The sequence below is a fragment of the Vigna unguiculata genome, chromosome 8 (assembly GCF_037176805.1).
Source record: "Vigna unguiculata cultivar grain cowpea cultivar isolate G323 ecotype 2 chromosome 8, ASM3717680v1, whole genome shotgun sequence".
Lineage (NCBI taxonomy): Eukaryota > Viridiplantae > Streptophyta > Magnoliopsida > Fabales > Fabaceae > Vigna > Vigna unguiculata.
The window spans coordinates 38501227-38527275 of NC_140799.1; the positions used below are offsets into that span (position 1 = coordinate 38501227).

The window sequence follows — 26049 nt, forward strand, 5'->3', positions numbered from 1 at the left end:
GTTATCATCTTTGTCAGGTATTGGAGGGAACTTGAAGTTCTGTTGTGTCACGAAATTGATTTATCACTACTTTCTCTTGTGGCCCTTTCGATGACCATCAATGTTGAAAGTGACAAATATCATAAGAAACATTCAAAGGGTCGTCTTTAGTTGCTGCATGTTGCTGCACACAATTCACTTCATCCACATATTGTCTCAGCCAACTTAGTAACAGTAGCAATAGCAGCTTCTTGCACGCACCATGCAATCACATTCAATCATTTTTCAGAAATTCAAACTAAATATTAAACACACATTACTTTATAACATTAACGTGTATATATATATATATGTCAGAATACTTTATTTCAATAATAATTAGACTTTGTTTTTATTAACTCGTGCAAGTTTAAGGTGAGGGATTCTTGCCCGGAACTTGGGTCAAAGGTAGGGTCTCAAATTTAATGATAGCATTTTATGTGAAACTTACAGGTAATATACCAATTTCTTTTTCTTTTTATATGTGTAATAGAATAATGATATAATCTGCTGCAATTCACCCTCATGTGTGTTTAAACATTAGAGATGAAATATGAGATAGTGAAAAGGAAATTAAAAGAAAAGGAACTTGTTTAAATTAAGTGAAAGAAGGATTAAAATCAGTGATTTATTACATTGCCAAACTGAATGTGTCTTCACCCATTTGTTTTTCTCTTTCAAACCAAACACATTAAAATATCTACTTTCACGTTTTTTCCGTTTGTTTCTCTTGTCAGTGTCCTTTCTCTCTATTGAACAAATGTTAATTTTTTTTCCTTTTAACCTTGCACTTACGGGTCTTAAATGGAATTCAACGACCTGAATTGAATCTGACTTAAACCTCTTTAAACTAAAAAACTTAAAGATAATAATGAATTTAAGAGTATTACATTTTGTATACACAGTATACATTTTAATTTTATAAGATGTTTAAACTTCTCATTTCTAGACTTTTCTCTAAATTAACAAATTTTATTATACTTTAACTTTTAAGAAAAATTTGACTCCAACTCCAATTTGTAAAGTATTGTAGAATCAAGCATATTGGATTGTTTATGAAAGTTACCAACAATTTTTTTATGTCAATGGGAGTGCTCTCATTTATTACGAAAATTGATATTCGATTCAAAAACTAAATGGCAGAAAACAAGTCGTAATGGCAGAAAACAAAGTCGTGTGGATCCACAGGAATTGTGTTAGATTCGCACTACTTGTCTTCTGTCTTGTTATTTTTGGATCGAGTTGATTTTCATAATAAATGGAACAAACCGGAAAAAAAAAACCGGTACCACCAGACAACAGTTCAGTCACTCATGTGCACATAATATCATCTGTGCCGTTTTGATTGTTTTGATTGTGTGATTGCAGTTGGTCGGTCCCATTTTGCTTTGTGCAAACCTTGCCTTTGGTCTATACATACTCAAGAGGGTGTAGTGTCGTGATTGCAGATTCATAAGGAGCATTTTTTCCTTTACTAAATGTGTAAATTGCAGTAGGTGATGAAGTATACCAATGCATTTAGTCTCTGGCTTCTAGAACAGATACACCAAAGCTTTTCAACAAGAACTACTGTTAAAGTTTTCTGCTGCAACAAACAAACGTGCCTGAATCCACCTTCTTCCAATTAACTGTTCGCATGACACGGTAAAATACTTTACCAAGCATCATGAGGATCTGTAGAAATGGATTTGCACATGCTTTTCTTTTTCAGTTTGTTCATCATAAAAGTGACTTTGTGATGGCACATTTGGAGTGGCTAGACTGTTCTATCACTTTCCAAGTGTTGTTTTCATTAGGCGAGTACGGTCTTTAGCCACACAACGAAGGATAGCCTATAAAACTCCAAAGCAACCAGACACAAACTTTGCACATTCAGCATTTCAGGCCACACAACTCATCAAGTGGACCTATTGTAAACTAGTCCTTATCATTTTCGTCCTTGCCATGACATACCTAACTCTACATTTCCTCACCACTACTATTTAGAAACTCTTGGAGCTGAAACACTCACACCACATTCAACTCTCTGCAGATATTCCTCCAACAAAACATAAAACATGGTGTTAACTTCTTTTCCTAGAACTTTGTTTATTGTTCAAAGCTTGTTTTATACTTTGTGGATGATTTTTCACTTTTTCCCCTCTGCTGTTTACAGGTTCTAGTTGCAAGTCATGGAGAGGAGGAAAATGGGGCAGAAGGCATTGCTGCTGTGGATTTTCGAGGCCATCCAGTAGACAAGACAAAAACTGGAGGATGGCTAGCAGCAGGGCTCATCTTAGGTTCATGTCCATAGAAATTGGAGTCATTTTCTCAAGGATGAACCTAATTTGGCTAAAAAAATCTCTTTTTTTATGCAGGTACTGAACTGGCAGAAAGAATATGTGTGATGGGCATAGCCATGAATTTAGTGACCTACTTGGTTGGAGATTTGAATCTCCCTTCAGCTGATTCTGCAACCATAGTTACCAATGTTATGGGAACTCTCAACCTTCTTGGCCTTCTTGGTGGCTTCCTTGCTGATGCCAAACTTGGCAGATACCTCACTGTTGCCATATCTGCAACCATAGCTGCTGTGGTATGTTAAAAGATTTGCATATTTTGATACGCTCAATAGTCACTTCACTCATTTCTTTGGCTTTTAAGCACACTAAGGCAACCAATTTTCTCCCTTCCCTTAAGGGAAAGTGGTTTTCAAGTGCAAATAATATAAAATGAATACAAGAATGTTCACTTTTTACTCTAAACATCTTTGTATCTATACTAGAAGTCCAATTAGTTTTGATGTCACTTCTCCTGGAGCAGGGGGTGAGTTTGTTAACTGTGGCTACCACCATTCCTAGCATGAGGCCCCCCACATGCAGTAGTGTCAGAAAACAACACCATGAATGCATTCAGGCCTCTGGCAAACAATTGGCTTTGCTATATGTAGCACTTTACACTGTAGCAGTTGGTGGTGGAGGAATAAAATCCAATGTCTCAGGTTTTGGATCTGATCAGTTTGATACAAGAGACCCGAAGGAAGAAAGGAGGATGATATTTTTCTTCAACAGGTTTTACTTCTTCATCAGTATTGGGTCCTTGTTTTCTGTAGTTGTCCTGGTGTATGTGCAAGACAACATAGGAAGAGGGTGGGGTTATGGGATTTCAGCAGGTACAATGTTGGTTGCAGTTGCTGTTTTGTTTGCTGGCACGCCATTCTATCGATTCAAGAGGCCACAAGGGAGCCCCTTAACAGTTATATGGAGAGTGCTGTTTTTGGCATGGAAGAACAGGGCTTTTCCTTACCCTTCACAGTACTCCTTTCTCAATGGTTATCTTCAAGCCAAGGTGCCACATACTCAGAGATTCAGGTAAATTTTCTTACCTCTTCTTCAAGCACTCATCATGTGGTTACTAGTGATTTGTATGAACCAAAATAATAACAAGGGTAAGTGTAAAAGTTTTAGATTTTTCTTAAAGAAATGGGTCTCGATACTAACAGTAACCGTAGTTTCCTCATGATTTATACACGGTTGTCTTTCTCTTCAATTATTGCATAGCTAGCAATGTCAAAAGAAATTCTTATTTTGTGTGGTTCTGATAATGATTGCTTACTTTCACGGGATTACTATTTCTATTAATATCTGGGACAACAGGAGTGTTTTCTCATTGTCTCTAGAAAAGGACAAGTTTTACGTTTGATTGAACAGTTTGTCAAAAAGGAATTTGAAAAACGAAAAAAAAAGACGCAGCGTCTGTTGGAATAGTGTTTCTGCTCTTCTTTTTATTATCAAAATTAATGTTGTAAAGTGATTTTCGAAAACTTTTTCAGTAAACATGTTTGGTTTGAGATTCTCCTTCTAGTTCTGCTAATGAAGACGTAATTTCCTCTTCACCCATCTTTGTCACCTTGGGGAACTAGAAAATGATATGCAGATATATCTCTCCCAATCACTCAAATAATAATGCAGACTTTGATCTCTTTTTCCATCGACACGCTGCTCCGTACGTGCTCCACTCAGAGACTAACATCCTTTCAAACAATCACTTTATACAATTAATTTTTGATACAGTAAATAATAATGCAGTTTCAACATAAAATTTATATATATGACTAGAATAGTGTAAGCCACAAGATGAGACATTTGCCTCCTTACCTCCCCAATTATTTAGGCTCTCAAATTTTCTATTATATTCCTTTAATAATTTAACTAAATTATTAGATGAGAACTTTTGTTGAGGATATCAACCTTCATTTTTTTAAATGAAGATATTGCTATAAGCGTATACAAATGAAATTCAGAATCTAATATATATATATATATATATATATATATATATATATATATATATACACATTATATCAAAAAAAATTATTATATTTTTAAAAACTGCATTGCTTTCTAAGAGTGATAGCGTAACGGTTCTCATTATCTATACCCAATATTTAGAATTGAAAATTTTAAGGTATGTATAATTTTTATTTCCAATAATATAATTAAATGTAATTGTTATTTCATATATTAAGCGTAATATGTTCGAAATATTTAATACAAACTTTGAAAAATAATATTGTAGTTAAAAATGAATAAATTATATTAACATTCTAGGAAATCCTTGGGAAGTAGTAAAGCGAAAGAAATATTCTAGGAAATAATCCATTGATGTATATCTCCCTTCAAACCCAGTAATCTATAATTGAAATCATATATGAAGGATTTGACATAACTAACGGGCACTTGATCCTACAGGTTCCTTGACAAAGCTGCAATTCTAGATGAGAACAGCTCAAAGGATGAAAACAAAGAAAATCCATGGATAGTTTCCACAGTGACTCAAGTTGAGGAGGTTAAAATGGTAATCAAGCTCCTTCCCATTTGGTCTACATGTATCCTCTTCTGGACAATCTATTCTCAAATGAATACCTTCACCATTGAGCAAGCTACATTCATGAATCGAAAAGTTGGATCCCTAGAAGTTCCAGCAGGATCTCTATCAGCTTTTCTCATAATCACCATTCTCCTCTTTACCTCCCTAAATGAGAAACTCACTGTCCCCTTATCTCGGAAACTCACGCACAATGTTCAGGGTCTCACAAGTCTTCAGAGGGTTGGAATTGGACTATTTTTCTCCATCGTTGCCATGGTGGTAGCTGCAATTGTTGAGAAAGAAAGGAGGGGGAATGCAGTAAAAAACAGTACTACAATAAGCGCCTTTTGGCTGGTACCTCAGTTTTTTCTGGTGGGTGCCGGGGAAGCATTTGCCTATGTTGGACAGCTAGAATTTTTCATTAGGGAGGCTCCAGAGAGAATGAAATCAATGAGCACAGGACTTTTCCTATCTACCCTTTCAATGGGTTATTTTGTCAGTAGCTTACTGGTGTCAATCGTGGACAAGGCAAGTAATAAGAGATGGTTAAGGAGCAATCTGAACAGGGGAAGGCTAGATTACTTCTATTGGTTGCTTGCAGTGCTAGGAGTGCTGAATTTTATATTTTTTCTTGTTCTGTCAACGAGGCATCAGTACAAAGCTCAGCATGGCATACAGCCCAATAACGGTGCAGAAAAAGAGCTTGTGCGTACAAATGATGTGATAGTTGGAGTTGATGGAAAAGAAGAAGCATAGGATACAGTCTTAAAATCTCAATTTGTTTGACCGAATATATGGTGTGGAAGAACTAAACATTATGCCCCGAATTTGTTTATTTTGAGGGATGTGTTACCCTCATTTAACGAGGACAATTGTGATGTACTGTTATGTATTCAAAGATATAAAAAAGACAAACCACATTGTGAGATGTTTCCTGAAGAAAAAAAGCAATTATGAGATGAAATGTAAATTATTCCTTGACTGAAAATATAAATAAATTAACCACTCTAGGCAGGTTTTATGAGCAGAAGCCTGAATATGACTAATGTTATCAGTAGGAAACATTACAAAATTATAGATTCAAACTATGACAATACCTTCAAAACAAAAATTGTTCATTGGAGATGAAAGCCTTAAACAATGGCATCGAATAGTTTTAGTAGCAAGAAAATATTATCCTTAAGAACAGAGTAGACTTCATAAAGCATCAGTAAGCGAGGGAGGTTTATGACTTATGACCAGCGGAGGACGTAGAGTTCGGTGCGCTTCCTCCTTCTGTTTGCGGGCCTTGTACATTTCCTCTGTCTCAATAACAACCAACCTCTTGACCTATATTAATTACAGTGTTTAGCAAAGTTAGTATCCACAGGCACAAATAATTTCAAGAAGAAAATAGATTTGGGCAGATCTTGTGCTAAAACCTGTTGGAGCATCCCCCTAACCGTAGGTGTGTTCCATCGCATGACAGTTCGATTGCATTTGCGCAGGCGAAGTGCTTCCAAAGTGCGCCTATGGAGCCTCCTGGTCCCTGGAATACCCCTCACCAAAGTTATGTAGAGATTTGGGCTCCAAGCAATTGGCACGCAAGCCTTGTATGCCTTGAACGCATTCATGCCTTCAGCTTGAAGCCAGAACAGAATTAAGAAAAAAATCAAGTTAATATGACTTTCATTCATTCTCTAACTAGATACACACATTTAACAATTATAATACAAAAATAAATAAAGACGAGTTAACTAAAAATCAGTAAAATTGAGAAAAAAAAAATCAAAAGCTCTCACAATTCATTCAACTGAACATTCGAAATTACGTTATGTAAGCAGAACAGAAAACCTCACCTTGTAAAAATTAAATTGAAGAGACCACCGAAGAGTAACAAAAGTATATTCAAATGAAGTAGTGAAGGAAAGATAATCAGTCCTTCGGAAAAACGTTTTCCACTGAAAGGGAGAACATACAAACACACACATAAATCCACACACACATATATGAAGATGATAATAAAATATTTAAACAGTGACAGTAGCTCAGACATTTCATCGAATAGGTTGTAGGCAAATAAGCAAATAGGTTAAATTCCAAGAATTACACCATCCCGCCAAATACAAGTTATTAACTAGCATTCAATGTATGTAATACGGGAGACTCGATCATAGATACAGAGAAGAACATGATTGTCATAGAGTGGAAAAAAGAGGGAATGGACTAATCAAATAACTAACAAAATAACTACATGCTAAGCATTGAATAGCTTCAGATTAAGAATCAAAATGTAAGAAAAAGAGAGAGAAGAAAAGAAACCTGACCGCTGCCGCTCCAAGTTTTGAGGCAAACAGAGAATTTGTTGGCGTCGGAGAAATCGGAGTCACCAAACTCGTGTTGGAGACTGAACTTGATCTTGGAATTGAATGCAGACTCTGAAAAGCTCTTCCGAGAGGTAGAAGTGGCGGCGGTGGGGAGGAGGATGAGGTTCGTCGTCGACTCACGGGTCTCGCCGAGTGGAGTGGAGGTGAGGAAAGAAGAATCAAAACCAAGACACCGGCGGTGCTTCCAAAGGGTAAAGAAATGAGTCAGCAACGAATGTAGAGCGCTTATGTTATTTTTTTTTTAATAAATTAAAATTTTAATTTTAATATTAAATAAATTTTTTATTTGTCATTTTATTTGTTATATTTGCAATTATATATAATTTATATCAGTATGTACTAGATATTTCACTAGATATATTGTTTAATATATAATCAAATATTTATTTAATATTAATCATATCCATAAAATATAATACAGTATGTGTAATATGTTTTTTTTTTCATTATTCCCTCTTATAAATGTGTTTATCATGAGTTTTTATGTTGAGTTTAGGAATTAGACTTTTTAAATTACTTGTGAGTTACACAGCTCCTCGATAAGAGAAACGAGAGTAATTGATTTTTTAAACATGTTTCCGTTATTAATTAAAAGATAAAATTTCATTGGATTAATTTCTTAATTTATTATCTAGATTTTATGGTCTTTATTCAATTTTAACCATCACAGAGACAGTTAAGTGTGTAATGCTTGTTGGTGTTGAAAAATCTTTCTATATCAAATTCGTGATTTAATTTAGTTAATTACTTTTGTTCTATAATCATGATTTGCAAATTATGACATAAATCTTGACTTGAATTTTTCATTCGGCCGACCATGTCTGAAACAAATAAGTTTAAAATGAGTAAGATGGAAAAATAAAAACGGTTGAATATGAATAATTCGTTTTTCTTAAGAATTCGATAAACAATTTCCAAATCTATGATGATATAATGGAAGAAGTGGAAATTTTGACGATGGCACGCCATAATTTGACTAATGCTTGATGAACGGTATGAAGGTGAATTTGTTGATGACAAATTAAGATTTCTAAATTTCTCTTATCAGATTTGAAAACTTACAAGCTATGTATAATATTATAATATTTATAAATTATTACGTTTACGTGTATTATTCCTAAGTTCAGCGAGTTCAAACTAGTTAAAATATATTCCTGCACCATAGAAAATGTATTGCTAAGTCTAATAAGGAAGATGAACAGAAATTTATACGACAAAATTTGTCTATATTACATTGCAAAATACATACAAGATGAAATTATGAATTGTATAATTAGTTTTTGAAATTTAAAGCATCACCATCAACGTAACGTTTTGCTTGGAGATACTCGAACGGATCATGGATAACTTGCTAAAAGGGAAATTGAGGTAGACAATGCACTAAGTTCTTTGTGTGAGAATGGGGAGGAGAATGCAAGTCGTTTATTTTTTTATGTGCAAATTATGAAGTAAGATGTGGAATATGTGTTACAACTAAGTAGGCATAGCCTTTGTAATTCATAAAGATACAAAATGAAACTTCTCTCAAATCTTAGAAAATTATATTTTAGAAGTGATAATAATTTCAAAATAGCGAGATTAGATTATTTTAATATTAAAAGGTTTTATTACAAATAGAATTTGTATAAAAGAGTTTCATTATTTTAAAACACATCTTCTCTATAAACCACTTTTTTAGAGTTTTATGCATTCTCTTTAGGACTTTTGTCTTTGTGGTCGTTTGATTGAAGAACCGAGACCGTAGGATGGATCCTCTCGACGAGCTCTTCAAGTTAAACCGATCAGTTTCTTCGTTCACGAAAGTTTAGTTTTCCACCATCTTTTTGGTCTAATTTTGTTTTCTGTCACATGCGAGTCATCTTTCGCTTGCATGCATCGTTTTAATTATCAGTATGAGTCTTTGTTAATCAGTGATCATAATGGTAGGTCCTAATAGTTCTTGTGATGTTTCTATGTGTAGATAGAGCATCATGTGGACTTAGATGCATTTTGATGTTCTTTGAGAGGTTTTGGTATGCAGAGTCACTTTGTTAGGTAAGGGAAGCTAATACCTTTTATAGTGAGTCATATCTTGTATGATTGTGAAGTATCTTATATGCTATGATGATTATTGATGCTTGTGATTGTGGTATGTTGATCTTTTAAATGATTGAATTGAAATTGGTTGTATTGTTTGAATTGGGGGTATTTGACAAAGATGGAGTTGTTGGATCATGGATCTAATTGGTGCTACCTACTATAATTTAAAACTATTTTTGACCACTGCCTATAGTAGAATACCAATTGGAGTAATGAAACAGGTCCAGATTGCTCAAAAACCTTAATTTGAGATTACTGATATCTGATACAGCGCTAAGCCTCACCATGGCAGCGCTAAGCACTGGCTTTTATGAGCCGATCAACGCTGAGCGCTACTCAATTTTCAGCATTGCGTCTTATTGGTAAAATGAAGATTCCTGCTTCACCGTAGGATTAAGCTGAAATTTTGACACCTGAATCTTCATTTTGACTGGTGGGATCTTTGTTTTGAAGTTTGTAGTTAGAGAAATGATTTTCACCGTTTGGATGTATATGTATAATGTCAATTGCTCTGTTTTTCTATTTTTGTTGTTTTGGTTACTTTTGATGTTTTGTGTATACTTGAACTGGATTCTATAATCCTTATTGTTATGAATTGAGATAAAAATGTTATTATGCGAATATAAGATGATAATTGGTATAAAATATTGTTTGGGCATACAAAGTTATATGTTTAAGGAATTTCAAGGAAAAGTTCTATATGGTGGTATTTTAGTGTATGCAATGACATAAGGACTTACTATTGGTTAGTATGTTGATGCTCTAATAATCATTAATGCTCAAATAGAGTAAAATGAGTTATGTCGTAAGGAGTAGCAGGAGGTCCTAGTCACTGGACTTAATCAAATCTTAGTCTTTGCTTAAAATTAGAATTGATTTTTAGTTGATTTGTATAAACGTTATACTTTATACATTAAATATTTTGTTTTGATTACTACAGTAAAACAATCCTACTTTATTATTTTTTTTTAAACTGTAAAAATTGGGATGCGACAACTACCAACAATTTGGTCTAATGAAAGTAAATAACAACGATAACTCAACATGAAAGTGTACGTGGACAGTTGCAATTTGAAATATATGGAGGCATAAGAAGATTTTTAGTATGATACAACCGAATGTTTGGACACGATTAAGAAATAAGTTTCCAAATCGTCATTTACATATTCAGATCGGCGTTTCTACTCTATCAATCAAGTGCATATATTCCCTATATGTATAAAACTGCTTTTGGGAAAACACATTCCTTGTATGCTAAAGAAATGAACAAAGTGTAAACCATGCTATTTGCACAATAGCCTGAAGAAAAATTGTGTTGAGAATAAATGAAGGGGTTTAAGAGAACCACCGAAATATTGTTCTTTTCTAAAACTATGTGTATGCTTATGTTAGCTAAATACTTTTTACATAAATATGTCGTTAGTGTAAAAATATAAAAAATAAAGGGTAAAAATTAAACATTTAGAACTCTTGATTTAAAATAAATAAATAAACACATTTAGTTAATCGATTAAAGATAACTTAATTATTAATTTTCATATAGAGTTTAACCATTCCATTAACTCAATGTTAAATGAAGAAATTGAGCATTATTTCAAAATTAAAAAAAAAAAAACATGTTTTACCTGAATACCTAGCTAAAATAACTTCTTAATCAATAGAATTTGTATACTTTTGTAAAATATACCAAACTTCCGTTCATATTATTTTGCAGAGTTCTCAAGTTTTACTTAAGGCAGTAATATTATGAGCATAAACTCGTACCCCACACACATACACACACTAAACTAAACTGCTCCAAAATTTGAATCTCGATGAGTTATTTTGCTACTTCTTCCAAAATGTGAATGAATCATAAACACAACATGTGAAACTCCTACATAATAACAATGGTAAGAACACAAACATGTGACAGGGTCACATATTGCTTGACTGATGACAGATCATATTAAATGTAAATATATCCATTCTATTTCTCTTTAGGTGTAGACATATGTTGAGTGTCCAAATATCTTTCTCCTTATTGCAAGCAACAACCAAACTCAATCATCAAATCAAGGATGACAAACCTCAGTTGCAAGAGGCATCACCAAGAGATCAGGACCCACATACCAGCTTGTTACAGCCACAACATATCCAACACAAACATAAACACACACACACAAGACAATATGCTGTTAAAAAATAACATACAAGACATGTGCTTCATGATAAAGAGCCTTTTGATTTCTTTAATGTACATGCACACGTATGAAAACAAAATATACTTTTCATTAAATTAGGAAATAACACAGAGAGAGAAATCTCTAGTGATCTGCACAGACAGTGTAGATTAATAGAGCACAAAGTTAGATTCATGCACACTTACAAAGCTTGCAGTTCAGTAATGACTTAGATTTTTCGTTCTGCTTTCTACAATTTAATTAAGGTAAAACACGCATCGATGACATATATGATACCAACTTCGAGAGAGACCTAAAAAACAACTTAAAAATAGATAGGGTTTTTGGCTCAGCTATTGGATATTATATAGTAGAGGATTGATTGTGTTAAAGAAGCATGGGCATGCCATCCATTGGAAATGGCTTGCACATAACATTTTCCATGTAGTAGTTAGTTGCATCCATCACTGCAAACTGCATATCTTCAGAAGGCTTCCAATGACGTTTTCTCTGATTGATGAACCAGTTGTTGATCTGTTTCAAATCTAGGCCTGTGGATTCTGCCAGTGCCTGCTTTTGAGATTCCTACATATAAATCCCATCATATTCACCATTACCATAACATTACTCATGAATATATGTAATGGTAAATAAACCTTATCAACATAACAATTTAAGGTTTCAACATTCAGGTTTATGTTGTTTTCTACTTAACACCACCATCAAAATTTGTGTCTGCGTTATCAACATAAGTTCTAAAACACTGTAAATGCATAGTACAGAAAGGAGTGTTATTCTGTCTAACACACTTGAACTTTGTACTATAGATAAAACATTGTTGAAACATACAAAACCATAAATGATTGATAATTTGTGATTTTCGATCAATAATTAAGAGTTTGATTAAAATAGTGTTTTCTGGTGTATAATTTGTAAAGGATGTAGAGGCTAGTTACCGAAGGGTAGGGCCACTTGTAATGGCGGTTCCACCAATCAAGCAGTTGCTGTCGAGCTTCCTTTGGCAACTTTCCATTCTTTTTCTTCTTCAAAAATTCCTTCTTCAGGCTCCCAAGATATCCACTATACTTGCGCAGAAGCTGAACTTTCAGTTCCCGATCTTCAGCTTGAGTGTCTAGGTTGTTTTCATGCACATCAACCTCGTTCTGTGATGATGATTCACTTTGACCTTAATTTTAACAAAAATGGAAGAAAAGTTAAGAACTATCAGGAAAAATAGTTCATGCAAGAAAATGATCCATCACGAAATACTGATATGTAAAAATAATATATCAAAACATTCTAAATCTTCTTCTAAGAAAAAAAATAGTGAATGATTTCATTTTATATATCTTGGACAATAAATATATTAGTTATTCATTTATGAAAGTATTAAGAGCAATAGTAGAACAACACTATAGGAGGATAAAATAAGTTTAACATATATAAGCTAAACAAACCTATATCTTTTACCTAAGAAGTGATAAAAACATGCTCAAAACTAAGTTTGATTAACAATATTTCCTTTACTGCACATTAATTATATTACTAAATAGAGAAGCTTTCATAGAAAACAAAAGCTTTTGATCAGTGCTTAATGCTCTCACCATGCATACAGTTAACTGCATATCATAGAAGGTCATTCAAAGTACATAACCTTTACTCAAACAAGTTAATAATATATAAGAAATATGGTTCACCAATAACTAAATATGTAACCCTTTCAATCACCACTATATATCATACCAAAGAGGGAAATAACAAAACAATCATGAAAGCTTAATGTTTGCACTGGTTTTTTTAGAATTAATCTACAGAAGGAACAAATTAATTGACAAAAAAACATGGCCACAGAAGATAAGACAAGGAGTTTCCTTTTTCTACTAAGTTCTTAAAGGGACTTTGAAAGAGAGAGCTATGCATCTAAATGAGGAGAGGAATTAATCAGAAGAAAGAAGAGGTGACAACTCACTGCGTATGTGTGAAATAATGAGGAACACTAAGGCCACACGAACCAAAAAGAAAAATCCCTTTAAAAAAAGAAAACCTGAAACCCATCAAGATTATCAATCAATGGGTCACTTAATTAAGCAGCATTGGGGTTTCGAATAAACTTTTCATCATTAGAATAATAAAACAAAGTCTCATAATCGTTTTCAAACTTTTTGACCTAATTCAAACACCTTGGACCCATTGTTCATAACAATCTTAAAAATACTGTAAAAGGTTTTTACTCAAGTTCTTTTTTAATTAATCACTATTTGTGATTAGAAAGGTCATTTGACTAACTCTTTTCATCTAATTCACAAGATAATACATGATAAAAGAATAATTTTTGGTATCACATCACTCTTACTGAAAAAACATTTATCTAGTAGACGCAGGTGTGGTTTTCCTTTCTTTTTTTTGGTAATATACTTGCACCATCATCTGAGTGGTTTTAATTACCCAACCAACTAATATTGATATTTAATACCAACACTAAACATAGAAAGACATGGCTGGGGAAGATCAGAATTATGAGCAGTAACTAGTTCTGGGTTTAAAGATTCTGCGACACACAAAACTAACACTAGTCTAAGGATAGCAAGTTAAACCACGATTCATCACTACTAATATAGACTCTGACTAAAACCTGTCCACAGATTTGATTTCTAGTCATTTCATAGAAAAACAAAGATCCGTGGCTTCTTTAAAATCATTCATTTTCCTCCTTTTTTTCTGCACAGGCCACACAAGCATGGTTTTCTGGGTACAAGGATGAGGTGTTGTGGTCCCGTAGAAGCTAACCATATACTTCTTGAAAGACTATGACAATTCGATAATTTGATAGGAAGGTGAAGCATAAAACTATACCAATAAGGTTGGGTTCCAACTCCAACAATCAAGACCCTCACGCCCTTATAAGTAGTACACGAGTACTAAGAAAAGATGGAAAAGAAAGTAATTATCTTCTCTCACTCTGACACGCTATCTGGGTAGCTCACCAGCACCCACTTCCACAACAAAGAAAACGTCCACAATTGCTCTACAGTACTGACAGATTTGTAGGAACAGATAATGAATTAAGGTAATCACCAAAATCTGATGAAACTGCTAGGGCTTTGAGCTGACACTCAATTCTTGAGAAAAAAAGCATGGCTTCTTTAAAGGGTTTCGTAAGCTCTTGCTCATACTTAATGAGCATCTCACAGTAGGCCTCCATGAACTGGTCCAGGGCTGGATCTTCACCTATGGAACCACTTCCTGTCCTTCCTGATGATGCATTGATGGATTCACATTTGGCACATGACTCCTCCAAGCTAGCCACCATTTCAGGAGGTGCTCCAACCTGTAAGCACTCCACTCATGCCATCAAAACAAGCAACACATGAAAATAAAAAGAAGAATCTCGAAATGAAAAACCACAACAGAAGGTTTGGATCCTCATAAAACCCGTGTTGAAGAGTGCATGATCGTATCCATATATATATGGACAACTTGTGTTGGGAAGAAAGGGAAAGATGTGTGTAGTTGTGTGAATATTGTAGCGAGTAAGAACAATTTAGAATCCATCACCTTTAGGCAATTGAGGTAAGACGACAAGAGACGAGGAAAAAGAGGATGTGCCATGATTTTATCCCTCACACTGCAAGTGTCGGTGGGGTTGTGGTGGGTGTAGTGATGATCCTGAGGGATGCTGTTGGTAGCGACAGGTAGTCTTCTATCGGTGCGCATTTGAGCACCAGAATTGTTAGTAAGAGGCAGAGAAAGAAACTTCCTATTAGTTTCCATGTTCATCATGTCCATCTCAGAAAGCTCACTGCAACTGTTCCCTCCAAACCCTATCATAGTTACAAAGTAAGGTGTGTTAAACCCTTGAAAGGAAGGAAGAGCTGTTTTCGTTTCTCTCTTTGTAGAACCAATCACATGGCACATATATAATGCATTTATTTTAATTTACATAGTATGTAATATTAACAGTAATACCACTAGCTGTATATCTAGCTCTACCTCTTTGGCTTGGATCAGTTGTTCCTAGTCCCCACCTTACTGTTTTCTCAAAAAGAGCACTGCATATAATTGTCCAGAGAGTACTCCCGGAAATGAAGCTAAAAAATCTGAGTCTTTTTTTGTAGAAAACTCCAAAGAACCCAAATGGATAGTCAGTCAGAACAATAGGGATTTTTGGGCTCTTGGCTCTATAGCCTGTAAAAGGTAGTGGAATCAGATTCAGATTCAGAGTCCTCCCTTGGGAATGTGTAGTCTACCTTCCTCCTTCTGTGCATCAACAGTGTTGCTTCTTAATCTCATTCTTTCTCTCTCTATCTCACACACATAAACTCAAACACTACCAGTGCTGTGTGTTAAATGCAGGTGGAGACACAGAGGCTACACACAGGGTTAACGTGTGTCTCTGCAACTTAACTCAGAGTTTTCCTTCCCAATGAAAGATGTATCTCTGTGTGAAACTCACCCTCTTAGGTCTATGCAATACCACTGTTCATGCGTACTATATTGTTGGCTATCTCTCACTCACATCATGGAACGGAGGAGAGAGAAAAAGTGCTTCTCCACTCATTCACAGAAAATTAAATGCATCATCCATCACCCGCTAATCAAATCAAATTAGTAGTACTAAGTACGTACTTATATGCTATATGTCTCTTAATTAACTTATATATCTTCTTCATTTTTAACATGCTTAAGTATTAAAATATTCTTGAAAAGATTGCCAGATTTACATAGATATGAAAAAGGATTAATCTGTTAGCATCTTAGAAGCTTTTAATGAGTACTATGTAGATTGAGATGTGCACATTTTTGGCGAGATTGCTTGATTGGAACCCTAACAAAACTTAACCTGTTGGCGTTGGTAATGAAAATAATATTATAATAACAATATTAGGGTTAGAGAGGTGGTGGGTGTGATTGAAAGGAATCAAACATCAACCGTCCATTCCATGGACATCTATCACCCATGTGATATTCCTTTGGGAAGATATTGGATCTTTTTTATCTATGTATTAATCTCTCTCACACACACACACACACACTCAAACTCTCACACACAGAGAGGATACAATGATACAACACATACATACACACAGAGAAACACCACTTTTGCTTTAGCATGATGGAATTGGTATATATTAGCTAGCCACTAGGAATAGGAGGAGGGTGGGAAAATGAGAGGAAGACGACAGCGTTTTGTAAATTGGAATCCATGCAGAGACAGAGCTATGTCAGAGGGGTCATGTCAATCTAATCAAAGATGGAGGGAGAAAAGTGGGTTGGAAGAGGTAGACATAGCAAAAGAAGGCCATGTTACATAAGATGTTGCCCTCTTTGTGGGACACTCCCTTCGTCCCTTCCTTTCAGTTTTTCACTATTGCGTTTCTCACCTTACCCTACACCAATCATTCACAATTTGACATTTTGTGTTATGCATGCCATTTTCTTTTCCATCATCTCCATACTTATCACGCAAAACCCAAATATACCTTACTAATCTCCATTTCACACTTTGTTTATATATCAAATATGATGACTTTTAATTGCTGGAACATGTACTGAACATCATTTTTATCAGTTAACAGTATACAAAATTTTACTGTGTTTTTGCTGTGAGAACACAGATAAGGTTAGCGTTTTCTCTTCAGATTCCGCATTACAAAAGAATACTTCGTTAATAACCGATTAAAATTGATTATAGTGACTGAGAAATTGTGTTACTAAAATTAATTTAATTGTTAATGAAATATTTTTATTAATGGTGGGTGAATTTGAATATATACGTAAGTATTGAAAGTTACCGTTGCGAGAAATTTTTTGTGTGAATTAATTGATTAATGTGTATTGCGTAAGAATTTATATTGTAAACTTTTTGAAAAAATAATTTTTGGATAATTGTAAAAGAAATAAAGAGTTCATGAAACTATGAATTATATTCTAGATTGTTTGTTGCAATTAAAATATTACAAAAGAGAACAATACGTGAATAGGTGTCTGTTTATAGAAGAAAAAATAAAAGGAGAGAGAAAAGTATAAATTACTTTTTTTATTTCTCGCCAAAACATATGAGAAACCAATCTCATATTTTTACTCTGTTTAATTTTTTAAAATAATTACATTTTCTCAATCTTCATTCATTGCAAATCTCGCATATTTCTTTCTTCCTTATCCAATATATAGTTAAATTATAAAACCACTGGTTTTATCTTGGCAAAGAAAATAAGATTTAATGATTACTTCTCATTCATTTTGTTGATAAGTCAAGTGCTAATAATTTGTAAATATGATAAGATTTTTCTTAATGTTGGTTTTCATTTGAACTCAGTTAAAAACCTTTTTTTTGTGTGTCGGTTTTAGTCTTATTCAGCAAAGAAAGTACATTTTATATCCTTTTAAAACTACAAAGAATATAGAAAGTCTTTTTAAGATATATTTTTTTGTCAATTCTTTATCTTTTTTATTGCACCTCGTTCTTTTATAATCTATGTAATCGCATTTTCTTCGTCTCTTATATTCTATATGAGATGCTTCCGCATGAGACCTGATCAAGTAAATATTAATTTGATAAGTTATTTTGACAAGAAGAGAGAATGTACTTAACAAACAACTAAGTTTTCTCTAGAATACGTACTTGGATTACTATATTTTCTCTCCAGAAATAGCTTATAGTACCGAGAAGTGGCTCTCTATCTCTAACATGTACTTTATTGCTTTGAAAATTTATTAATAAAAATAACAAAATTAATATTCTGACCAAAAGAGTACCCATAACTAGTAAAATGAGTTAAATATATGTTTTTAATCTTTTAATTTTAGTGAAAATTAATATTATCTTTTTCTAAAGTTTTGGCTCAATTCAATCTCTTAATTTAAAAAATATTTGAACTTAAATTTTTTAACTAAATTTTATTAAGTTTTTGTATACTTTAAACGTCATATCTATTTACATACTTTAAATTGACCTATTTATAGTTGATGTGGAACTTCCAACACTTTTTCACATCAAGATATATTCATCTCAAAAGTGGAACTAAACATTAATGAGTTGTCTGATAGCGGACGAAACGATATGTCTAATTAATCTCACCAGGATAGGATCTAACAATAGCTTTGATATCATGAGAGTTTCCAAATGAAATAATATCTTTGTGATCATTTTCAGACCAAAGATCTTAGAAGACTGAGATATTTTTTGTGTATTGAGGTGGCAAAGTCCAACAACGATGGTATTGTTATTTCAAATAAAGTATGCATTGAATATTTTGGAAGAAATTGGATTGATGAATTCAAAATTTGTTCACACACCAATGGATCCTAATACTAAACTTCTACCAAATTAGGAAAAACCTATGTCATACCCCGAACAGTATAAATATTAGTTGGAAGATTGAATTATCTTACAGTAATTTATCCTAACATTTCTTTTGGAGTTAGTGTGGTAAACTGGTTTTGGAGGGTTGAACACCGTTTAATACATTTCTACTTTAATATTAACTTACAAACGTTAATAAATTAATAAAATTTAGTTAAAATGACTAAATGTGCACAATTTAGACCTTTTGAGTAAAGGGTTACATCTTTTCAAAGTTTATCTAGTTTATGTATTGGTGAGATGTTTCAAGTGATAGTAGTTATACGTATATGATTTGTTGGTTGTAAGTGTATATAACATTGTTTAAAAGTATTTACTGTAGTATGTAGATTTTTTAATATATTTAGTAATTAAAATTTTAATATTTTGAAATTTCCCTTGGTATTTCAATCCTATATTAAACGTGAAAAAGAGTCATTTAAAAAAAAAAATCTTTACTCTTATTCCACTTGCACATAAAAAAACAAAAAGAAAAGAGTGTTAGTATTGAGTTGATTATGTTATGTGTAGGATGATAATGAAATTTAGTTTGATAATAACTTGAACCAACAATGCAATGGCATGTGGTCCACAGAATGAGACAGAATGAAAGGTGAATTTATCTACAAAATATAATAATCATGTCAACTTCTCCCAACAAATCTGATTCTATAATTCCCTTCCAACTCTTACATGGATTAGATTGGATATCCTTTTACGTTTCATAAGTGCTTTTCACCTTACTGTTACTAATACACATAAAGTGCTTTCTTCCACTTCAACCTTATCATTCACAAATTTCATCATATTAAGCCTTGACAAATATTTCAACATCTTTTTTCCCGAATAGATTATGATATGCAAGATTGTTCTATGTCTATGTGGGAATATTATGATATTCCAGAATTTAATGTAGAATAGAGCATATGTTAATATAAATTAAAACAATGTCTTTCAAAAAACAAAATCCATTGTTTATTCAATAAAAATCTCCATTTTAACATAAATATAAATTGTTAAAACTTATATCCACATGAAAAAAAATCTAAATAGATCACTAGGTAGAATATTCTTTAAACTTATATATATATATATATATATATAAGATGGCTCTTAGTGGAGTTATAATAAAAAAATTATTTTCTTAATATTAAAAAAGGTTACGAAAGGCTCAAAATAAAATGTTAACGAAAGATTAATGTGTTGGTACGAGGGATATATCGTTTAATTAAGTTGGATTCTTTAGTCTTAAAATTGTAAAAATAAAACTCAAATATTATATATATATATATATATATATATATATATATATATATATATATATATATTCTTATTCTGATACTTATCAAATGAAAAAATAGTATTCTATTGGACAGCTGATAGTTTCTGATAATAAAAAAAAATGTTAACAAAATAATATAATTAGTAGATAGTTTATTAGGGTTTATTAGTACTTACTTTATTAGCTTGAATTGAATTGTGCAATAAATAGTTGTTATGAGTATAAAGGATTACCTTGATTTTAAATTCTTAAAAATCAATACCAAAGAATAAGATTTGGAAAATTGTGACATGCGAATATTATTATCTTTCACAACTCTTCTATCTCATACATACTATACTTCTGTAAATAACAACTAATTATCATTTAAGCATTTTTTTTTCAAATACCATTATTCTTCTGAGTATATCAAGTTCATCTATTTTATCCTTTTAAGCTTTTTTGTTTTTATAAATTATGAATATTCTTTACAAAAATCAACTTTATTTGAATAGGGGAGATTTTGATACCTCTCTATATATATACACGTGTGTGTAATTTTTTTCACACACTATTTATTTAAAATTATAATTTGTGAATAACTTATGATTAATTAATTGACATCTAAGAATGTTATAAAGAAGAATAACCTTACCTTGTTAATCTCACACACTTTAGTATGATTCATAATTTGGAAACTCACTAAATTAAAAGTAAGATAAATAAAAAGTTATCAATTGTTAACTAAACATCTTCATATATATACTTTTAATCGTGTCGTTATTTGTTGTCACTTTTCCCAACATCTGTTTGTGGGGCTTTTGGTTTGATCTGATTTTGCGAATCACTTTTCAGAGATAAAAACAAAAGCTGCTTATGCGTTTTATGGGTTCTCTTCAACTTCAACCTTGGACCTTCACAAACATTGCTATTGGGACCCCCTAACTACTATTTAAACGCATCATTGTTTTGCTTCTTACTACAAGAATACTAAAATATTAAAGTGTTTACCTTAGTTTTCTTATATTTATCTTATTAATTTATTAAACAATAATTTATATTTACCAATTACTAAATCCAACCTTTACATAATTTCTTTTATTTTTAAACTCTTTTTTGTGTGTCTGAATTTATTATAGTTTCTAATTAGTTGACCGTTTAAAAAAGAAAAAAAGTTATAAAAAACGTATTATTAATTTATTTATATTCTCTTTTAAAGGTTTAAGAAACAAATATGTGAAATTAGTGTCTAAAAATGTTGTGTGTGTGTGTGTATATATATATATATATATATATATATATATATATATATATATATATATATATATATATATATATATATATATATATACTATAGTTTTGATTTTTTTTACAGAACCAATTTTATATTTTTTTAACATTATATTAAATTTCTGCATCGATAATTTGTATTAAAACTATTAGTTACTAAGTGTAATAATTTGATTTATTATGTTATAAGTATAATTATTTAAAGCATTATATGAATATGTATGTATACATGCTTAATACTAATTTTTTTATTAGATAATATCGGTTTATTTTTTGTTTACCCTTCATAAAAATGATAGATATAATTTCTATGAAAATTTTTTATAAGATAAATTTATCACACATGATACTGTAAAAGGTATTTGTATTATCAATATACATACATACATACATAATAAATTTATAAAAACCGGTTTTGAAAAACAATTTTTAGTAATAGTTGAAGTATGCCAAGAAAAAAGCTGTTTGACAAAATAAAGTAAAATAGAGTGCAATAAAGATACGAAGTGGAGGAAGGAACAGTTTGGTATGAAAAACAGCGCCAATAAATTTGCAGCTAATCATTGGATGAGGCTATGAATACAGAAGAAAGTAAGTGAAAGTTAATATGACATGAAAAACCATTACTCAATTCCTAGTTACGCAATGTATAATGTTAATTTACCCTAAAATATCATGAAATAGGACTGAAATAGTAAAGTTGGTCATCGTGGAAACATTAGAAGCGATTGAAGTTGCTGCGTTGTGAGAACATTTTGTCTTCACCAACCATCTCATGGTTTCTACTTCAAAGCCTTTGTATTGTCTTTTTCATTCCTCCTTCTCTGTTGTCTTCTTCAAATTCATCTAACAACTTTTTCCTATGCAGGTACCCTCCTTGGCAGCACTGTTTAAGAACTATTTACACTATTAACTATGATAATACACTGTCGCACAATGAACAGAGTATAAAAATTAGGATCTTAATTGGACACAGATTTTGATAGAGCCAATAAATTCTTTCATTTGATGGCATGAGATTAGGAAGTAAGGAAATAGTGATGCAAGTACTAGGTAGCTCAAAAAATGTTGGCACCATATTAAGGAACTGATTTAACTTTTTTGTTTTATCAAACGCAAGTAGTAGCTAGGGCAGATCTGTTTCTGGGCCTATAATTTAACTGTTCACATATCACTATCCCTCACACTCACCTTCTCTGTAAGTTAATTTTTACTTTCTGGCTGTTTTCCACCTTTCACGAATACGTTTGAAAATCAATTGCTGTTTTCCTTCGCAGGTAAAACATCTCGCACTCCAGTAAGCCAACCTTTGTCTCCTTGAGGAATCCTATATATAAATTATCAAACATAGACCCAACAAACATAAAAAAGAAACTCTCACTAGGAACCCTATATAGAAAATATGAGTACTAAGTACAATAATTGCTCGTCACAAAGTACGCAAAAGCAATAAGTGTTTATAAGAAAATCAACATAAAAGAAACACAAGTACATTTACCATTTACCCAGTACAAAATTCCACCAAGAACAGCCATGACATGATTATAACTATTATGTAGTAATGGCCTTAGTTCACAAATATACAATTTGTGCATAAAATTCAACTCTAGAAAAGTATAGGATTTGTAATCAGAAATTAAAGTTACGAGGTGAATGTGACCGAACAATGATTATCTTGTAAAAGCAAATTTGGAGTGGAGTATGCTATCAATGAACATTTTATCAAATTCACTAATAGAATATACGTAGATCAATCAATGTTTAAACATAAGAATAATAATTTCAAGTCCACTGGAAATAGAAATTTGGTAAAGAACCTACAACTTCTGGATTACAACTGAATTGGCTATCCCAGCTTGTTCTATAGACTGGTCCCAATCAGTGAGTTGTTTAGGAGGAAACCCCATTGCTTGCAGTTGGTAACTTCTGACTCCCCCAGGTCTTGATGCATCAATGAATGCACGAACATCTCTGATTGTATGGTGGTGATTGAAGCGAGAAACCATGCGTGTGCCATCGGCTAACCTCAGCTGGATTGATGTTACTGGCTGTGACTCGTCTACAACTAACCCCAATGTTGGCAGTGGAGCAGTAGTTGGTGAAGCACCAGTTGTTTGAGTAGCTTCATCACTGCTGGAGCTGGGGCCACCTAAGGTTCTTCCAACACCCTGGAAAGGAAGATGGCGTGGCTTCACCGGTTCCTGCACATAAACATTGACAAAAGGGAAAAAAGAAAGGTAAAAACCATATATAGGATAGCGAACAAATCCAACTCCAAAGAAAATAAATAGAAAAGGGCGTACTGGATAGTCTTCATCGCGCCTTGTGAGGTTGACGTGGACAGCAGTTCTCCGATCGGCTGGTTCAAGCTCTTTGGGACACACAGACTTCTTTATGCTCTGTATTGAGGTGAAAAAAATTATTATTCAATGAGAAGACAACGATAACTTTCACAAGTTGCAAGTTGTGAAAGCAGTCACAACAAAAAGAGCCACGAATTGAAGCTCATTTATGTCCTAAGCTATTGACTGAGATTCTATTTGGATAAACTTCTTTATATACAAGTAAAGAAAAACAAGAAAGTGAAATTAATTGAATTCTTCTTTTATAACCTAAAATAAACTTATGCAATATTAACAAATGTGGACTATGAAAAATTATGGAAAACAAACAATTCTGTATAACGTAGAGCAAACAAGTGCTGCAGGCAAAATGGTGGAAAGCCAATAATCCATTATATCATATAGTGGATAATGTTGCAGGCAAATAGCAGAAGTTGCATAGCTGTTGAACTATATGATATATCAATTACGAATATATAATTCAGTATTAAGTAAATGACAATAAAAAGTTCTTTTGGAAAAATACTAATTCCGATTTTCAATTGAATATATAATCGATAGAGATGAGAGGTAGGTGCAAAATGCAGAACACATGCCATAACAACAACAATCGTAGCAGCCACAACAGCAAATGAAATTGCAGATCCGATAAGCTCTGCAATGTAACAGTAATATAGTACCGATACAGCGGCTATTTAATAACACTGCTTTATGCACCAGAAAATTTAAACGAACTTCTATGAAATCTAACTGCATAGGATATTTCTAACTTAAGAAAAAACCTTAATTCGTTTCACCATTTTCATTTAATTTTCTTGTAAATGCTAATGAAGAGTTTTATCCAAATACAGTACCAGTAAGAAAAAAAAAACTTACAAAAACTAAGCTGACACGATGACGACAAGGTGCATTTTTAACATAACTTATTTCAGTAACCTTTTCAGAACAGACTATAAAAAGAGACTACAACTTATAATCACTCAGTGAACACTTTCCATAAGCACTTAGTTAAACCATTTACCGAAACGTACATGCACCCTTTGAAGACGTTCTTATTAATATAGAAGACATGGATAAAAGACTATGAAAGAAAAGTTTTTTGTGGATCATTTACCTCGAGAAATGGCGCATTTTGTGGATCATCCAGCCTCCTCAAAGGTCCATCATTGACAGAGAATCCATTCCTCCAAAATGTGACAGTGTGGGTGACTTCCTCTAAACGCTGAGGCTGAGAAACAGACGGAACAGTCTCACCAGAAAGCAACCTCGCCGCGCCACTGAAACTTCTCGAAGAATTTCGAGGGTTCTCAGGAGGCGGATCAACAGCAACATCCCGAGCATGTTGGAAAATATCATCCACACTGTTGTTCCCTCTGGAAGGATCTCGAACAAGCATCCCACTGAAAATAACATCAAAATTCAAAATTCAAAATTCCAATGCAAATGTTACATTAGATCACACTCTCTCAATATTTCACAATTTCAAACAATAAAATAAACAATTGTTTTAAATACCTATTTTCCCCGCCAGTGTAGTACTCGTCAGGTTGGAAATCTGGATCGGAATCGGAATCAGAGTCACGGGAGGAGTGTTTGAGATCACCTAGGGTTCGAATTTTGCCTTGGCGGCTGGAAGATGGTTTCTTGCCCAGAGACCTGCGCGATCGGAGCTCGTAGGGCGCGCGCGACGGTGACGGAGTCGGGGAATGCGATGGTGAGCGCGAGGGGTAAAAATCCGGAGAATGAGAATCGGATGGAGGGGAAGAGGCACCTGCGTTGGGGTTGGGGTTTGGAACAACGTCGTCGTTTTGGGGAAGGGTTATAGGGTTATGGGCATTATCAAGAAAGGTAGAAACAGCGGCATCTAGGTCAAAATTATGGCTTTCGAGAAAGAACAGTGCTTCTTCTTTGGAAGAAGAAGTGATTTCACAGAAAGAGTGTACCATTGCTGCGGCGTTACCATCCGGATTCTCTTTCTCACCTTCCATTGTTTTCTCTCTTCTTTCAGTGCCTTCTTCTTTCTCACAATGTCCCACATTGAATATATATACACGCACACTACCGTACTTGCCCACAAATTCCCAATCATTCATACGACACCGTTTCTACCCTTTTTTGCTTTATCTCTTGCGTGAACTGTTGGGAACTCAACCCAGACAGATTTTTTTAGAAAAAATAACACAGTTTATTTTGTAACAAAATCTATTGTTAGAGTATATTTTGGGGAGTATGTGGAAGGATTTCAACCACTTTGTTTCGCAATGAAAAGATATTTTCTATACAAATATTTTTTCTAAAATTTATAATATTTTAAAATAACAGGTCAAATTTCTAAAAATTA

The 26049-nt window shown here is 33.0% G+C and overlaps 4 protein-coding genes across 7 annotated transcripts; 1 reads left to right on the forward strand and 3 right to left on the reverse strand.

Annotated features, from left to right (window-relative positions):
• Positions 1 to 1876: 1876 nt before the first annotated feature.
• On the forward strand, positions 1877 to 5794 carry LOC114194514 (Major facilitator superfamily protein). The gene is made up of 5 exons (XM_028084788.2): positions 1877 to 2078; positions 2174 to 2297; positions 2376 to 2593; positions 2821 to 3368; positions 4749 to 5794. Exons 1-5 carry the CDS (start codon positions 2076 to 2078, stop codon positions 5620 to 5622), a joined length of 1767 nt encoding a protein of 588 aa, XP_027940589.1. The 5' UTR covers positions 1877 to 2075; the 3' UTR covers positions 5623 to 5794.
• A 23-nt stretch (positions 5795 to 5817) lies between these two features.
• On the reverse strand, positions 5818 to 7444 carry LOC114194515 (ribosomal protein L30 family protein). 3 transcript variants are annotated; one of them, XM_028084790.2, is made up of 4 exons: positions 7168 to 7444; positions 6705 to 6806; positions 6288 to 6487; positions 5818 to 6195 (listed from the first exon to the last, which is right to left on the reverse strand). In XM_028084790.2, the coding sequence occupies exons 3-4, from the start codon at positions 6477 to 6479 to the stop codon at positions 6064 to 6066; spliced, it is 324 nt and encodes a 107-aa protein (XP_027940591.2). In that variant the 5' UTR covers positions 6480 to 6487; positions 6705 to 6806; positions 7168 to 7444; the 3' UTR covers positions 5818 to 6063. The 3 variants fall into 3 exon arrangements, with proteins under 3 accessions (XP_027940591.2, XP_027940590.2, XP_027940593.2); XM_028084789.2 differs by lacking the exon at positions 6705 to 6806 and having other exon boundaries at positions 7168 to 7414; XM_028084792.2 differs by lacking the exon at positions 6705 to 6806 and having other exon boundaries at positions 7173 to 7409.
• Positions 7445 to 11562: 4118 nt separating this feature from the next.
• On the reverse strand, positions 11563 to 16073 carry LOC114193874 (homeobox protein knotted-1-like LET6). Of its 2 annotated transcripts, XM_028083841.2 has the most exons (5): positions 15464 to 16073; positions 15029 to 15294; positions 14549 to 14801; positions 12430 to 12659; positions 11563 to 12058 (listed from the first exon to the last, which is right to left on the reverse strand). In XM_028083841.2, the coding sequence occupies exons 2-5, from the start codon at positions 15257 to 15259 to the stop codon at positions 11861 to 11863; spliced, it is 912 nt and encodes a 303-aa protein (XP_027939642.1). In that variant the 5' UTR covers positions 15260 to 15294; positions 15464 to 16073; the 3' UTR covers positions 11563 to 11860. The 2 variants fall into 2 exon arrangements, with proteins under 2 accessions (XP_027939642.1, XP_027939641.1); XM_028083840.2 differs by lacking the exon at positions 15464 to 16073 and having other exon boundaries at positions 15029 to 15375.
• A 6995-nt stretch (positions 16074 to 23068) lies between these two features.
• Positions 23069 to 25735, reverse strand: PUX5 (serine/threonine protein phosphatase 2A 55 kDa regulatory subunit B prime gamma). Its single transcript, XM_028082695.2, has 4 exons — positions 25224 to 25735; positions 24823 to 25108; positions 23670 to 23765; positions 23069 to 23567 (listed from the first exon to the last, which is right to left on the reverse strand). Exons 1-4 carry the CDS (start codon positions 25694 to 25696, stop codon positions 23184 to 23186), a joined length of 1239 nt encoding a protein of 412 aa, XP_027938496.2. The 5' UTR covers positions 25697 to 25735; the 3' UTR covers positions 23069 to 23183.
• Positions 25736 to 26049: the final 314 nt, after the last annotated feature.